Source organism: Muntiacus reevesi, chromosome 7 (genome assembly GCF_963930625.1).
Source record: "Muntiacus reevesi chromosome 7, mMunRee1.1, whole genome shotgun sequence".
NCBI lineage: Eukaryota > Metazoa > Chordata > Mammalia > Artiodactyla > Cervidae > Muntiacus > Muntiacus reevesi.
Window position 1 is genome coordinate 77,793,968 of NC_089255.1, and position 17,947 is coordinate 77,811,914.

The following is a 17,947-nucleotide window of genomic DNA, read 5'->3' on the forward strand; positions in this document are numbered from 1 at the left end:
GGTCATAAGGGTTAAAAAAGAGATCATAATCTCTCACTATAACTCAAAACTTCACACTATGGGCTATTAATATGCTGGTGCTACAAGTTCCAAGGTCTTAAGCATCAATTCAGGGTAAATAATATTACAGCAACTCTTATCCCAAAGAGCTGAATATTTTTGTTTACTGCTAAGTCTGTTTATACAAACCATTTATAAGATACAAGAAAGCAGAGATATATATACAGAACTACATTCATTCTTTTTTTTTGGGGGGGGGGGCTTCCAGGATCTCAGTTCCCCAACCAGAGACTGACCCTGGCTCTGGCAGTGAAAAATGCCCAGTCCTAACCACTGGACCGTCAGGAATTCCCCCAGGGCTATGTTCTGATTGGTCTTCCAATCAGATTCCAGGAAGATGTTCATCTTCCCCAGGAGAAAATAAAAAGACTTTGAAGTAAACATATTTCCATTCGAGGGAAAAGGAGAAACATAAGAGGAGGCAGGGCTTCCCTGGTGGTTCAGCAGTAAAGAATATGCCTGCCAATGCAGCAGACTCGGGTTCAATCTCTGGGCTGGAAGATCCCCTGGAGTAGGAAATGGCAACCCACTCCAGGATTCTTGCCTGGGAAACCCCATAGACAGAGGAGACTGTCAGGCTATTGTCCAAGGGGATCACAAAGACTCAGACATAATTTTGCAACTAAACAACAGCAACAAAGAGGAGACACTGAAGGCAATTTAAAAAATCAGATGCAAGCAGACTCAAAAGGTAAACCTAGGCTATGCCCTAAATAAGTGCACTAGCATAAACCTCTTTGATGGTGTTAGGATCTCTCATAAGTACCATTTCAATATACAATTGTTGTTCCTCACCTCTCTCAAAGAATTAACACCCTTAAATATTCTAAGACGAAACCTGCAAGCATCAAGCATAAACTGTCCTTCACAGACAGTAATGTTCACTCAAACCTATGGAGTTTGCAAAGTACCTTCACATATGACATTTCACTGAATACACCTCCTTGTTAGGTAATGACAGTAATTTGATAATCCCAGTTTACTGATGAGGAATGATTAGGACTTGCCTAAATTCAAACAATTTGAGACTAGAAGAGCTTCCAACATCATGTGACACCAAATTCCAGACTTGTCCCATACCATTCTGTACCTCCTCATTCCACATCAAAAAGTCACAAAACTATCCTGTCTGCCCAATTTGCACATGTTCATTACCAGCACTCTAGGAACAACTGTCAGCTAATTACGACATCATGAATTATAAGTACAACGGGGAAAGAAAACAAACTCAGCATTTTTTCTGAGAGGCCTTGCACTCTGTTCATTACCTGGCCTAATGTAGTTGTTACAACAGCCCTTCAGGTGGGTGCTGGTATTCCCTGCTCACATCAGGAAAGAAAGGCTTAGCAACTTGACTAAGGTCACACATTAAATGACGTGTGCTGTGCTGTGCTAAATCGCTTCAGTCATGTCTGACTCCTCGACCCCGTGGACCGTAGCCCACCAGGCTCCTCTTGTCAATTGAATTAGCAGTGATTTTAACCATGTGTATGCTATACCACACTGCCTTACCTGATACCACAGTTAACACCCTTTACAGTAACAAACAAAAATATTTGTTAGGCTAAAGCACTTTTGTATTTTAAAATGTCCAAAAACCACCCTCCTACTCATTGCTGTCCTACATTCACTTCCCAGCTGAGCACCTTTTCTCCTTCTTGGTTGTCTCTGTTTTACTCTTAATATCTACTGAACTCACTGTGCCCTGGAAAAGGGGTTAGCTGTTAGAACAAAAAACCAATGATGTGTCCTTAACAAACAGAATTGTTTATAAGGTCACAGGATTCATCAAGTATTTTTGCCCTAGGTCTAAGTTTATTCTATCAAATAGTATGTGCCAGGGAATTCCCTGGCAATCCAGGAGTTAGGACTCTGCGCTTTCACTCCCACAGCCCCAGTTCAATTCCTGGTCAGGGAACTAAGATCCTATAAGCCTCCCAGCATGACCAAACAAAATTTAAAAGAAAAAACAAACAACAAAAAAACTCCATACAAATAGCGTGTGTCAGTTAAAAGAAATGTGAGCCTGCCCAAACAATTGGAAAATAAAAAGTGAACAAACTAAGGCAATCTATCATTTTATAAAAATTGCTTTTCTTCCAGTTTTATTGAAATATAATTGACATACAGCACTGTAAGGTGTACAGTATAATGATTCAGCTTACATATATCATGAAATGATAATCACAGTAAGTTTACTGAATGGTCCACCAGCTCATATAGATATAAAATTTAAAAAGTAGAAAAAATTTTTTGTTATGAGAACTCTAAAGAGTTACTCTTTAAAAAAAAATTACTCTTAACTTTCATATATAACATACAATAGTGTTAACAACTGCACTATACATTTCATTCCTAGTACCTGTTTATCTTATAATTGGAAGGTTGTACTTTTTGACTGCCTTCACCCAATTGCTCACCGCCCCCCCACCCGACCCCTGCCTCTAATAATCACATATGTGATCTCCTTTTCTATGGAACATTATATCATCATAATCATCACATTTGAGGGCTTTAACCAATTCAGACAAGATATAGGAACTACAACAAAATGCATAAAAGTAATCTCATTTGACCTCTTACCACATTTTTGGTGAAACATTAGGAATAGATAGCATTAGCCTCAAATATCTTGTGCTCTTCCCCTCAGGTGTTAACTGCTGAAGAACAATGATAGATAAAATGTAAATATGATACCTTAAATAGTTTTAAATTTGGGAAGATTACTGAAAGACTTCCTAAAACAAAATTTAATTAGCTTTAAGAAGTGAAGGTGTATTTATGACTCCCAAAGGGGGTTTCCTTATCTGAAGCAAACAGGAGGAACTTTCTGTTGTGTAAGTTGTATTCATAACACACGAATAAGCTAATAAGGCTATTAACCAAAACTCTACCTACCTTCTGGGAACAAGTAAGAAAAGCTAACACTACCTGAGCTAAACTGGAGGAGCAGGAAAAAGCCTACTACAAGACTCGGAAAGGGACAGGAGTATAAAAAGCAAACAGGAAGGACTGAGCTAGAGGAACTGTGAGGGGGAGGGGGGGTAAGGGGCAAAGAAAGCTGGAACCCAGGAAGTACTGATGGAGATGGGCTACTTGTGCCTAGAACCAGAAGGATCACCAGAGCTGCCCTGTGGAAAGGGTCCTGCTCTTCTATAGACTAAAATTAAGATAAAGGAAATGAACTGGTCAAGTCTAGAGAAAATGGGGTTCACGTCAGACAAAGGGGAACATACAACACAGGGAAAAACGGTAAAGAGGAGGCTTTTATCGCCTTAAAAAAAAAAAAGTTCTAATGAACTTTAAATGGATAAATTGTATGACATGTGAATTATATTTTAATAAATGTTATTTTTATTTTTTTAATGTTATTTTTAAAAAGCTTGTTAAATTGAGCAATGTATGACTGCATTTATCATTTAATCAACATGCTTAGCTCAGTCTGTAATAGCACCTCCCTGCCGCCCTCCCCCCCGACAAATTCCCTCACTCTGTAGGGTACATTTACTTGGGAATATCTCTGTCCGAAAACATCAGTCTAGGAAGAAGACAGACTATGATGAATACAGCAGTAGCAGTTAGGGGAAAAAAACTGTTAACTCTTTTAAGAGCTCTTCCCCCCATTTTTGCCCTGTGAGGGAAGGAAGCTTTTGTTTGGGGGTATGCCTCAAAGTGGGATATCAGATGTCTCCATGAGATGATCTAGGGCCAAACTCTACCTAGTCAAAGAGAAAATGATACGAGGTGGAGAAGTCAAGTCAGTCCTGGAGAAACCCCAGAAGGCTTATCGTGAAATGATCCCAAGTCTTATCTCTGCTACCCCCAAACTGGACGGCACGTCCCGTGCCACTTCGCGAAGAGTTTACTCCCGAAGACGACGGATGCTTTGCCAGGATCCCAGAAGTTTCTGGCGAGTTGCCCACTGACGTAAATTAGAAAACCATTCAGGGACCGGGCTGGGTGAAGCGAAGCGCCACGTCCAGCGCAGGGCTCCCCCTTCCTCCCTCTAGACGTAGGAAAAGGGATGGGGTAGGGAGGGCAGAAGGCGAGCGGGAACGCCAGATCAGCCGTCTTCGCCCTCCTACCCTGGGCCGGGTTTCTGGGAGCCGTCCCCAGCGTACCCCATTCCCACTCGCCCGCCTTGGGCCCACGACCCCCCGAGATGAGGGCGGCGGCGAGCGCCCCCAGGGGCCGCAGGCGCACCTCCTCCGGGGCAGCTGTCGCCACCACCCGCCCGGCCCCGGCCTCCCCGGGAGCAATAGGCTATCGATTCAGCTGCCTGTCGCTAGGAGCCCCGGGAGAGCGAGGCCTACATCGCCGGGCCGGAGCCCCGGCCTCGATTTCGCCACCTACCCCACACCGGAGGGGGAGTCGGGGGAGTTGGGAGGGGGCAACCAAGCCCAGGTGGGCGGGAGGAGGAGGCGCGGAGACCACCTGCAACAGGCAGGCGCCGGGGAAGGGGCGTGCGGGCTCGCGGCTCCCGCCAACCAGCCTCCCGGGGTCGCCCCCCACCCCACCCCCCACCGCCTGCCCTCACAAGTTGCGCATTCACAAGTTCAGGCCGGTGCCCCTTGGCCTTCCAGAGTCCTCGGCACTCCCGAAACCAGAAAAAAAACAAGACACGGAAGAGGCCACCCCCAGGACCCGAGGAGATGGCGCTGGGGCCCCTGAGGGCGCCGAGGGGGGCGGCCCACAGGAACCCGCCCGTCACCTCCCCTCGGCTCAACCGGAGTCGCAGCCCCGACCCCTCCCAGCGGCCAGCCCTGTCACCGCCCTACCCCCGGCCCCCCCAAGGCCCCTTCCCAGGACGCCGGCGACAGGGGCTCGAGCTCCCCCTCCCTTCCCCCCAACCCCGGCCTGAGGCGCGCCTCGGCCTCCTCCCGCTCCAAAACGCCCAAAGGCCCCCCGCACCTTTTAAAGTACACGAAGGAAGAGTTTCCCATCAAACTTTAGTCAGGCCGTAACCTCGCCCGCCCCCCCCTCCTCGCCGACCCACACTTCCAGGGCAGTCATCTGGACAGATCACTTTACACTCGGGATAAAGCGAATTAAGGACCTGTCAACCATTTTAGGTCTTTTTTTTTTTTTTTTAATAGAAGACATTCTCTTCTTCCCCCTTCCACCCTCCCCCTGCCAGGGTTTTAATCTGACACCCACCTTCCCACCGCCGAAGAAGGAGGGAGGGTGGTGTGGGTTGAGGAGAGAGGGGGTAGGGACGGAGAGCAGGAGGAGGGTGGCGAGAAAGGGAGAGAGAGAGAGAGAGAGAGAGAGCGGAAAGGGGAGGCTGGAAGGGGGCCGGGAAGCGTGGGGAGGGGAAGGGGGTTGATTTACCTGAGACCAGCCACTGGCCTCCATTGTTGGAGAATTCAATGGCATTGACACAGCCGAAGTGGCCGAGGAGGTCCTTCTTGTAGAGGTTTCTGCAGCCTCGCAGGCGTCTCCTCTGAAAGTCCTGAGTGAGCAGGGGGTCCCCATGCAAGCCCCGCTGGGACAAGAAGCCCACCACTGACCTCATGCTGCCCCCCAGGCCAGCTCTCCTCTTCATGCTGGAACCGCCGCCGCCGCCGCCGCCGCCGCCGCTCGCTCGCGCCGCCGCCCCTCCCTCGGCCTCACGCGCGGCCGCCGCTCTCCACCGCCACCCCCCCACCCGGCCCTCCCCCCGCGCTGCGATCCGGCTGGTTCTTTTAACCAGCCATAGCAAGAGACAGAGCGAGGTGTGCAGACACTCGGTGGCGTTCGCGGCTTCCTGACGGTCCCCTCCCTCCCTTTCCCTCCACCCCCCACCTCCCCTAGACTCCTCCCTCTCCTCCGCCTCCTCCAGCAGCTGATCCACAGCTGCGGCCGCGCTTCCGCGATGCGCGCGGCCCTTCCGCCGGCCGCGGTGGGCCGGGAGAACGCTGGCGGCGACGGCCCCTCCCCCGCCGCGGGCTGCGGGGCCGGAAGAACGCGGGCGGCTGGCCTTGAGACCGCGGGCGGCGGCTGGGGCTTTCGCACCACAGCTCCTCCCCCGTGCGAGGACCCGGGTCGCGCTGGGCGGAGGCTGGGCTGCACCCCACCCGCCCCCTCCCTGAGCGGTGCACTCTGTGAAGTTGGAGGCGCGCAACAATCAAAGTGGTCGCGGGTCTGCGGACTCGCCTTCCTCCCCCGGCGGCCCACTGTCCATCGCCGCCCCGATGCCCGGCGGGTGCCGGGAAGAGTGTGCTCCCCGCTCTTTTTTCTTTTTTTTTTTTTTGCCTCGGGTCCGGAAAATGCAGCCCGAGGTGGCACACAGGTGGAGGGAGGATTGCAGACAGAGGCGCCGGTCTTTCTCCCTCAGTTCGCCTCATCCTTGGGCCGTCCGAGTCCTGTCCAAGAGAAAGGAATCAGGAGTTAGGACTGGACACTTGGGAGTAAGGTTGCTTGAAAGTGAAAGTCGCTCAGTCGTGTCCCGACTTCTGCGACCCCATGGACTATATAGTCCATGGAATTCTCCAGGCCAGAATACTGGAGTGGGTAGCCTTTCCCTTCTCCAGGGGATCTTTCCAACCCAGGGATTGAACCCGTGGCTCCCGCTCTGCAGGCGGATTCTTTACCAGCTGAGCCACAAGGGAAGCCCAAGGTTGCTTGACGCACCCCCCCCTCCCCAAAGGTATTTTTAACACCACCCTTCCCCCCATTCAGTTGCCTAGTTTTCCCTTTCTCCACCCATTCAGTGAAAAAGGCTGAGCTGGGTTCCATCGGTTAGATGATAAAGTGGTATATTGGGGGCGGGGGGGGGCGGGGGGGCAGAGGAGGGGGACATAAATTTTTCAGATCTGGTAAGAAAATTGCCAAAACCGAGTTGAGAAAGGTCCAGGTGAGCAGAAAGGACTTCTGTTCATTAGTTCCAGGTACATCTGCAAAACACAAGACCGCGTTATTCGTAAATAATACTACATGTTATTTAATTGGGTGTGGTGAAGTCCTCTTCAAGGTCTTGAGTGTGGAGCTCTGAGGCTGTACAGCTGTTAACTAGCAGCTTCCTACCAGGCCGGAAGCAGCTGCATTTTAGTGGCCTGGAGCCGGAGCCTCTGCAGTGACCCCAGTGAGGAGACTGTTAAGTGCTTTGGAATTTTATCAGATACTGTAAAAAAAAAAAAGTCACCTTACTCAGTGAGTGCATTGTATTAGGTTGGGGCAAAAATAATTGTGCTTTTTGGACCATGAATTTTAAATCATAATTACGCTCAAACTCATTATTAGTCAAAATAGAGGCTATTACAATCAACACACTTTTGCTAACAAAAAATAGCTTTGTTTATTCCTGTAGCATAAAAATCTGTGCTTTGGGATATGAGGAACTTTTGGAAAGCATTTCTGCATCCCACTGGTTGTGAAAGCGTTTTCCCTGCAAAAGGTTATTGAAATGCTTGAAGAAGTGGTAGTCAGTTGGTGAGAGGTCAGACGGTGAACATGGCTGATGAGGCAAAACTTCATAGCCCAATTCGTTCACCTTTTGAAGCATAGTTGTGTGAGGTGTGGTCAGGTGTTGTCATGAAGAAGAATTGGGCCCTTTTCTGTTGACTAATGCTGACTGCAGGCATTGCAGTTTTTGGTACATCTCATCGATTAGCTGAACATACTTACAGATATCACGGTTTTGCCAGGATTCAGAAAGCTGTAATGTATCAGACTGGCAGCAGACCCCGCCCCCCAAACAGTGACCATGCCCTTTTTTTGTTGTTGTAAGTTTGGTTTTGGGTTGTGCTTTAGGAATCACTGAACTAAAATGGACCGGAATGGGTGGATTTACTTTAAATGACCATTATATGTATAACTGTGGGCAAGAATCCCTTAGAAGAAATGGAGTAGCACTCATAGTCAACAAAAGAGTCTGAAATGCAGTACTTGGGTACAGTCACAAAAATGACAGAATGATCTCTGTTCGTTTCCAAGTCAAACCATTCAATATCACAGTAATCCAAGTCTATGCCCCAACCACTAATGCCAAAGAAGCTGAACAGTTTCATGGTGACCTACAAGACCTTCTAGAACTAACACCAAAAAAAGATGTCCTTTTCATCATAGGGGACTGGAATGCAAAAGTAGGAAATCAAGAGATACCTGGAATAACAGGCAAGTTTGGCCTTGGAGTACAAAATGAAGCAGGGCAAAGGCTAACAGAGTTTTGCCAAGAGAACGCACTGATCATAACAAACACCCTCTTCCAACAACATAAGAGAAGACTCTACACATGGACATCACCAGATGGTCAATACCAAAATCAGATTAATTATATATTTGCAGCCAAAGATGGAGAAGCTCTATACAGTCAGCAAAAACAATCAGGAGCTGACTGTGGCTCAGATCATGAACTCCTTATTGCCAAATTCAGACTTAAATTGAAGAAAATAGGGAAAACCACTAGACCATTCAGATATGACCTAAATCAAATCCCTTATGATTATACAGAAGTGACAAATAGATTCAAGAGATTAGATTTGATAGAGTCCCTGAAGAACTATGGACTGAGGTTCGTGACATTGTACAGGAGGCAGTGATGAAGACCAGCCTCAAGAAAAAGACGTGCAAAAAGGCAAAATGGTTGCCTGAGGAGCCCTTACAAATAGCTGAGAAAAGAAGAGAAGCTAAAGGCAAAGGAGAAAGGGAAAGATAAACCCATCTGAATGCAGAGTTCCAAAGAATAGCAAGGAGAGATAAGAAAGCCTTCCTCAGTGACCAATGCAAAGAAACAGAGGAAAACAATAGAATGGGAAAAACTGGAGATCTCTTCAAGAAAATTAGAGATACAGAGGGAATATTTCATGCAAAGATGGGCACAATAAAGACAGAAATGGTATGGACCTAACAGAAGCAGAAGATATTAAGAAGAGGTGGCAAGAATACACAGAAGAACTATATAAAAAAGATCTTCATGACCCAGATAACCACGATGGAGTGATCGCTCACCTAGAGTCAGACATCCTGGAATGTGAAGTCAAGTGGGCCTTAGGAAGCATCACTACGAACAAAGCTAGTGGAGGTGATGGAATTCTAGTTGAGCTATTTCAAATTCTAAAAGATGATGCTGTGAAAGTGCTGCACTCAATATGCCATCAAATTTGTAAAACTCAGCAGTGGCCACAGGACTCGAAAAGGTGTTTTCATTCCAATCCCAAAGAAAGCCAATGCCAAAGAATGTTTAAAAAACTATCACACGATTGCACTCATTTCACATACGAGCAAAGTGATGCTCAAAATTCTCCAAGAGAGGAGGCTTCAATAATTCATGAACCAAGAACTTCCAACTGTTAAAGCTGGATGTAGAAAAGGCAGAGGAACCAGAGATCAAATTGCCAACATCCATTGAATTATAGAAAAAGCAAGAGAGTTACAGAAAAACATCTACTTCTGCTTTATTGACTATGCCAAAGCCTGTGTGGATCACACAAACTGGAAAATTCTTAAAGAGTAGGGAATATCAGCCCACCTTACCTGCCTCCTGAGAAATCTGTATGCAGGTCAAGAGTTAGAAGCAACAGTTGGAACTGAACATGGAACAACAGACTGGTTCCATATTGGGAAAGACGTACGTCAAGGCTGTATATTGTCACCCTGCTTCTTTAACTTATGTACAGAGAATATCATGTGAAATGCTGGGCTGGATGAAGCACAAGCTGGAATCAAGATTGTCGGAAGAAATATCAATAACCTCATATATGCTGATGACACCACCCTTATGGCAGAAAGCAAAGAAGAACTAAAGAGCCTCTTGATGAAAGAGGAGAATGAAAAAGTTGACTTAAAAATCAACATTCAAAAAACTAAGATCATGGCATCCAGTCCCATCACTTCATGCCAAATAGATGGGAAAACAGTGGTATCAATGACAAACTTTATTTTCTTGGGCTCCAAAATCACTGCAGATGGTGACTGTTGCCAAGAAATTAAAAGACGCTTGCTCCTTGTAAGAAAAGCTATGACCAACCTAGATAGCATATTAAAAAGCAGAGACATTACTTTACCAACAAAGGTCTGTCTAGTCAAATCTATGTTTTTTCCATTAGTCATGTATGGATGTAAAAGTTGGACCATAAAGAAAGCTGAGCGCCTAAGAATTGATGCTTTTGAATTGTGGTATTGGAGAAGACTCTTGAGAGTTCCTTGGACTGCAAGGAGATCCAACCAATCAATCTAAAGGAAACCAGTCCTGAATATTTTTGGAAGGACTGATGCTGAAGCTTCAATACTTTGGCCACCTGATGTGTAGAACTGACACTGGAAAAGACCCTGATGCTGGGAAAAATTGAAGTCAGGAGGAGAAGGGATGACAGAGGATGAGATGGTTGAATGGCATCACCCACTCAATGGACATGAGTTTGATCAAACTCCGGGAGTTAATGATGGACAGGGAAGCCTGGCGTGCTGCAGTCCATGGGGTTGCAAAGAGTCGGACATGACTGAACAACTGAACTGAACTTGGAGCTTCTTCTCAGTCCAATCACTGAATTGATTGTTGCTGGGAGTCATATAAAATCCACTTTCATCACATGTCACAATCCGATCAAGAAATGATTCATTTATTGTTTCGTAGAATAAGAGAAAATGACGATTATTTTGATTTGAAGTCAGCTCACGAGACTCCTATTTATCAAGCTTTTTCACCTTTCCAATTTGCTTCAAATGCTGAATGACCATGGAACAGCTGATGTTGAGTTCTTTAGCAACTTCTCATGCAGTTGTAAGAGGATCATCTTCAATTATGCTCTCAGTTAGTTGGTCATTGTCAACTTCTGATGGCTGGCCACTGCGCTTCTCATCTTCAAGGCTCCTTTGCAAAACTTCTTGGACCAACACTGCACTGTACATTCATTAGCAGTTCTTTGTCCAAATGCGTTATGGGTGTTGTGAGTTGTCGCCACTCTTTACGACCCGTTTTGAACTCAAAACATCACTCAAATTCGCTTTTTGTCTAACATCATTTCTGTAATATAAAATAAATATAAAATAAACAGCAAGTAGTACAGAGCTGGACACGACTGAAGCGACTTAGCAGCAGCAGCAGTAAGTTATTTGCTGGGAAAAATTGAGGGCAAGAGGAGAAGGGGGCGACAGAGGATGAGATGGTTGGATGGTATCACTGACTGAATGGATATGAGTTTGAGCAAACTCAGGGAGATAGTGATGGACAGAGAAGCCTGGCGTACTGCAATTCATTGAGTCACAAAGAGTGACACAACTTAGCGACTGAACAACAAGAAGTAAGTTATTAGCAAAAATAAATAAATAAATGAGCCCATTAAAACGATGTATAACTAACCACACTTAAGAATGTATTCCAATATCAAATGGGAAAGTTCAACAATGCAAAACCACAATTACTTTTGCACCAAACAAATACTTTCCCAGAAGTTATCCACTGTGTTTAAACAGTAATAAACTACAAGAATAGGCAGATGTCAGTTTTGCCCTTTTAGTTTAGCAAGAATTATATCCTCTGTATCAGAGATAACACATAGGCAGTCACGTATACCACCATGAAAGATGAGCTGAAATGAAAAATACACCCATCAAGCAAAAATCACAGACTTCTACTTTTCATATAAGGACAATGATAAGAAATAATACTAATAACAAAAGTGCAAGTAAATGTTTAATTTAAAAGTCAGCATTATAACAAATGTTGCAATCTTAACAGAAATTCTCCAAATTCCAAAAATTATGGTTTTAATGGAGTATTATTTTCCTAAACAGAAAAATGTGTAATATTTTCTTTTAAAAAGTGTAATTCTAAAAAAAATAATAATAAAAAGTTTAATTCTCAGGATGCTTCATAGTGTTTATTCATTGTAATAGCACCATAAAAATTAGTAGTGGTATGACAGCTTGATTGGGCTTCCCAGGTGGCCCAGTGGGTAAAGAATCTGCCTGCAGTGCAGGAGAAGTGGGTTCAGTCTCCAGGTCAGGAAGATCCCATGGAGGAGGGCATGGCAACCTACTCCAGTTTTCTTGCCTGGAGAATCCCATAAGCCTGGCAGGCTTACAGTCCATAGGATTTCAAAGAGTTGGGCATGACTAAAACCTCTGAGTATGCACGCACTGACCAGCTTAATTATAACCAACATTTTTTCTTCACATCTACCAAAACTTTTCTTCATAGCAATGTCTTAATATGCAGTTAAACATGGGTTTTTGGGTTATATCAACATGTTCCCCCATAAGTTCTCTTGAGAGCAGGGACCGTACCTGTTCTTCTCATGCATGTTATGTCCAAAGCTAGCACATGCTGAAACTGAGTAGCCACTCGAGTATTTGTTGAACACATAAATGAAGTCAAGGAGAGGGGAAGGTAATGCATCAGTTTCAGGTATCTGTGCATCAGTCTGAGTTATCTGTGCTTAATTCCAGTGGAGATGATTTCAAAGCCAGTTTCTCATCTCACTGTTTTTTGCTTGACCTACTCAATCCACACATTCAAGAATAGGGAGTCCTCTGGCTCCTTCCAATTAATAGGACATCATCTATACCTATTTCATTTTGCCTGGGGCGGGGTAGATGTGAACAGTGATGATGTGATTGAACTGTTCTTTACTGTGGCAATGTATGACACTCTCCTCTCCCCTCTCAAGCACATACCTCTTCTCTACAATTTTAAATGTAACTTGATTTTCCCCAATCCCTGGAATAACTGTCCCATTTATCTCAGCCTAAAAATAGACCAGGATCTGGTCACAAGCCAGCCCAATTCTAGGACCTTGCCGGAAACTTCCTTAACTGTTCAGTGAGCAGCCAGAACAGAAATGTAAGGACCACTGTCTGTTTATATCATACTGATAGACTGGGGCAGCTTTTTGTAATGCATAAAATCTCTCTTATTCATGTAATTAGGGTTGCCAGGTAAAATGCAAGATGCCCAATTCTATATGAATTTCAGATAAGCAATCATTTTTAGCATAAGTATGTCACATGTAATATTTGAGATATACTGAAATTATTATTCATTGTTTATCTGAAATTCAAATTTAATGGAGCATCATGTATTTTTATTTGCAAAATCTGACAACCCTAACTATAATGTAACCCAGCTTCAGAAGATCAAACCCCATGATATCTATTTGCTTTTATTATGAATTGATCCTTCTATCATTTGTTGCAAACTAATAATATTGTATATAACTATTAAAATACAACTATGTAACACAGGGAGCTTCCCTGGTGGCTCAGACAGGAAAGAATCTACCTGTAATGTGGGAGATTCAGTTTTATTTATTTATTTATTTATTATATTTTATTTTTATTAGTTGGAGGCTAATTACTTTACAATATTGTAGTGGTTTTTGCCATACATTGACATGAATCAGCCATGGATTTACATGTGTTCCCCATCCCGATCCCCCCTCCCACCTCCCTCCCCATCCCATCCCTCTGGGTCTTCCCAGTGCACCAGCCCTGAGCACTTGTCTCATGCATCCAACCTGGGCTGGTGATCTGTTTCACCCTTGATAGTATACTTGTTTCAATGCTATTCTCTCAGAACAGCCCACCCTCGCCTTTTCCCACAGAGTCTAAAAGTCTGTTCTGTACATCTGTGTCTCTTTTTCTGTTTTGCATATAGGGTTATCGTTACCATCTTTTTAAATTCCACATATATGCGTTAGTATACTGTATTGGTGTTTATCTTTCTGGCTTACTTCACTCTGTATAATGGGCTCTAGTTTCATCCATCTCATTAGAACTGATTCAAGTGAATTCTTTTTAATGGCTGAGTAATATTTCATAGTGTTTATGTACCACATTTCCTTATCCATTCGTCTGTCTAGGTTGCTTCCATGTCCTGGCTAATATAAACAGTGCTGCGATGAACATTGGGGTACACGTTTCTCTTTCAGAACTGGTTTCCTCAGTGTGTATGCCCAGGAGTAGGATTGCTGGGTCATATGGCAGTTCTATTTCCAGTTTTTTAAGGAATCTCCACACTGTTCTCCATAGTGGCTGTACTAGTTTGCATTCCCACCAACAGTGTAAGAGGGTTCCCTTTTCTCCACACCCTCTCCAGCATGTATTGCTTGTAGACTTTTGGATAGCATCCATTCTGACTGGTGTGTAATGGTACCTCACTGAGGGTTTGATTTGCATTTCTCTGATAATGAGTGATGTTGAGCATCTTTTCATGTGTGTGTTAGCGATCTGTATGTCTTCTTTGGAGAAATGTCTGTTTAGATCTTTGGCCCATTTTTGGAGATCCAGTTTTAATCCCTAAGTCAGGAAGATCCCCTGGAGAAGGGAATGGCAACCCACTCCAGTATTCTTGCCTGGAGAATCCCATGGACAGAGGAGCCTGGTGGGCTTCAGTCCATGGGGTCACAAAGAATCAGACGTGACTGAGCGACTTCACTTTCTTTTTGATATAGGCATTTTTTTTTTTTTAAAAGCAAATGGCAAATGAAATTGGACTCCTGAGTAATCTCTCCAGTACATAGAATATGTGGAGGAAAAGGGAGAAAAAGTAAAAAAAATTATATTTTTCTTACCTAGGCCCAGAAAATTCTGTGTATTAGCATTCATATTCAGAAAGCCTTGAAACTGTGTTTTGAAAAATTCATTCTGGAAAAACCAAGATATGGAAATTGCTTAACATGAGAACTCTTACTTAATTGCTCCACCATGAGTTGAATGCCAATTAAACATAAAATTCCCAGAAATCATTTACTCTGATTTCTATTTTTCTTGGCCCTGATATCACTAAAGAAAAATAGAGAATCTTAAAAACTGACTAAATATTTAAGGAAATGCTCAAACATTAGAAATTGTTTTAAAAAAAACTAAGAAAACACTAAGCCCCTTCTCACACATTTACTAAATGTTAGCATATAATATTAAGAGCTATATATGAATACCAGGTGGTTCAGATGGCAAAGAATCTGCCTGCAATGCAAGAGACCCGGGTTCGATCCCTGGGTCGGGAAGATCCCCTAGAGAAGGGAATGGCTGCCCGTTCTAGTATTCTTGCCTAGAGAATTCCATGGACAGAGGAGCCTGGTGGGCTACAGTCCATGGGGTCACAAAGAGCCAGACATGACTGAGTGACTAAGACACAGATAAAAAATATTAATTTAGACAAAGATCAATGTGTCAAATATATGTATAATTTAACTGTAATGTCATCTAAGTTTTAAAGAATCGTTATTTATTGGTCATTTCAAACAGACAACAGCCAATTTGGGGGAAAAAGAAGAAATATCTATTTAATTGCAAATTCCTCCAACAGAATCTATAGGACATATGTCCTTTCTAAATGATTTTATTAGGTATGATTAAAATACCATAAAATTCACCTTTTTAAAGTTCACAATTGAGTGACTTTTAGTATATTTACAAAGTAGTGCAACCATCACCACTAATTTCAGAGCATTTTCATTACCTGAAAGAGAAATTCCACTCACATTAGCAGTCATCCTCCATTCCTCCCTCCTTTTAGCTCCTGGCAACTGCTAATCTATTTACTGTCTGTGGATTTGCCTCTTCTGGACATTTCATTTGGGTTCAATTCAGTTCCGTCACTCAGTCGTCAACTCTTTGCGACCCCATAGACTGCAGCACACCAGGCTTCCCTGTCCATCACCAACTCCCGGAGCTTGCTCAAACTCGTGTCCATTGAGTCGGTGATGCTGTCCAACCATCTCATCCTCTGTTGTCCCCTTCTCCTGCCTTCAATCTTTCCCAGCATCAGGGTCTTTTCCAATGAGTCAGGTCTCCGCATCAGGTGGCCAAAGTATTCATATGGGTGGAATCATATAGTATGTGATCTTTGTGTCTGGCCTCCTTCATTTTACAGTGTTTTCAAAGTTTATCCTTGTTGTAGCATGTATCAGTACTCCATACTTTTCTTAGACCAAATTATATTCTGCTCTATGGACAAGACTATATTTTGCTTATCCATTCTTCAGTTAATAGGCATTTGGGTTGTTTCCACTTTGGGGCTATTATGAATAATGCTGCTATTAACATTTGTGTACAAGTTTTTGTGTGGACATGCATTTTCATTTCTCTTGGCTATATATATACCTAGTAGTGAAATTGCTGGGTTATGTAACTCTTTATGTTAAACATTGTGAGGAACTTCCAGATTTTTTCCAAAGCAACTGACCATTTTACATGGTCAGTTTTACACCAGCCTTATAAGAGGGTTCCAGTTTTTTCCATATCTTTTGCTAATTCCTGTTAATATCTTTTTTTTTAAATTATAGCCATACAAGTGGGTGTAATGGTTTCCCATTATGGTTTTGATTTGCAATTCCATAATGGCCTTTGTCACCCTGCTTATTTAACTTTTATGCAGAGTACATCATGAGAAACGCTGGGCTGCATGAACCACAAGCTGGAATCAAGATTACCGGGTGAAATATCAATAAACTCAGATATGCAGATAACACCACCCTTACAGCAGAAAGTGAAGAACTAAAGAGCCTCTTGATGAAAGTGAAAAAGAAGAGTGAAAAAGTTGACTTAAAGCTCAACATTCAGCAAACTAAGATCATGGCATCCAGTCCCATCACTTCATGGCAAATAGATGGGGAAACAGTGGAAACAGTGGCTGACTTTATTTTGGGGGGCTCCAAAATCACTGCAGATGGTGACTGCAGCCATGAAATTAAAAGACACTTACTCCTTGGAAGGAAAGTTATGACCAACCTCGACAGCATATTAAAAAGCAGAGACATTACTTTGTCAACAAAGGTCCATCTAGTCAAGGCTATGGTTTTTCCAGTGGTCATGTATGCATGTGAGAGTTGGATTATAAAGAAAGCTGAGCGCCAAAAAATTGATGCTTTTGAACTGTGGTGTTGGAGAAGACTCTCGAGAGTCCCTTGGACTGCAAGCAAATCCAACCAGTCCATCCTAAAGGAAATCAGTCCTGGGTATTCACTAGAAGGACTGATGTTGAAGTTGAAACTCCAATACTATGGCCACCTGATGCGAAGAGCTGACTCATTTGAAAACACCCTGATGTTGGGAAAGATTGAAGGCAGAAGGAGAAGGGGACAACAGGATGAGATGGTTAGATGGCATCACCGACTCAATGCACATGAGTTTGGGTAAACTCCGGGAGTTGATGATGGACAGGGAGGCCTGGCGTACTGTGGTTCATTGGGTCACAAAGAGTCGGACCCAGCTACCCAGATGAGCGACTGAACTGAACTGAATGGCCTTTGATATTGAGCATCTTTTCATGTGCTTACTGGCCAGTTGTACATCTTCTCTGGAGAAATGTCTATTCAAATCCTTTGCCTATTCAAAAACTATTTGTCTTTTTATTACTGAGTTGTAAGAGTTCTCTACGTATTTTAGACACAAATCCCTTATCAGATTATGACTTGTATATATGTTTTCTCATTTTGTTAGTTTTCATTTTCTTGATCATATCCTTTGAATTACAATTTTAAAATTCTTATGTGGTCTAATTACCTATCTTTTCTTGGGTTACTTCTTTTTGGTGCCATTTCTGAAAAACCTGTCGTAATCCCAAAGTTACAAAGATTGACTCCTGTATTACTAATAAGAATTTTATAGTCTTAAACTCTTACATTTAGGTCTATTATCCATTTAAAATTAAAGTTTATATATGTGTGTGTGCTCAACCCTGCCAGGCTCTTCTGTCTGAAATGTTCCAGGCAAGAATACTGGAGTGGGTTGCCATTTCCTACTCCAGGGGATCTTCCTGACCCAGTAATTGAAACATGTCTCTTGCTTCTCTTGCACTGCAGGCAGATTCTTTACCACTGGGCCACCTGGGAAGCCCAAGTCTTTTGTATAGTGTGAATTAAGGTTCCAGCTTTATTCTTTTGCATGTGAACATCTAGTCATCTCAGCACCATTTTTTTTTTAAAGACTGTTCTTTTCTTCTATTGAATTGCTAATATATGGAAGC

The 17,947-nt window shown here is 43.5% G+C and overlaps 1 protein-coding gene across 3 annotated transcripts in view; it reads right to left on the bottom strand.

Annotated features, from left to right (window-relative positions):
• DCAF5 (DDB1 and CUL4 associated factor 5) overlaps window positions 1-5,688 on the bottom strand; it is an 87,631-nt gene extending 81,943 nt beyond the window's left edge. The window contains exon 1 of one of the 3 annotated variants that reach the window (XM_065940538.1): window positions 5,571-5,688. Coding sequence is in view for 1 of the 3 variants with exons in the window: in XM_065940537.1 (XP_065796609.1) it covers window positions 5,392-5,605 (214 nt within the window). In the remaining 2 variants the exon portion in view is untranslated. Of the gene's footprint in view, window positions 1-4,597; window positions 4,683-5,391 lie in introns of those variants that run through there. The other 2 variants (XM_065940537.1, XM_065940539.1) reach the window with 2 other exon arrangements.
• Window positions 5,689-17,947: the final 12,259 nt, after the last annotated feature.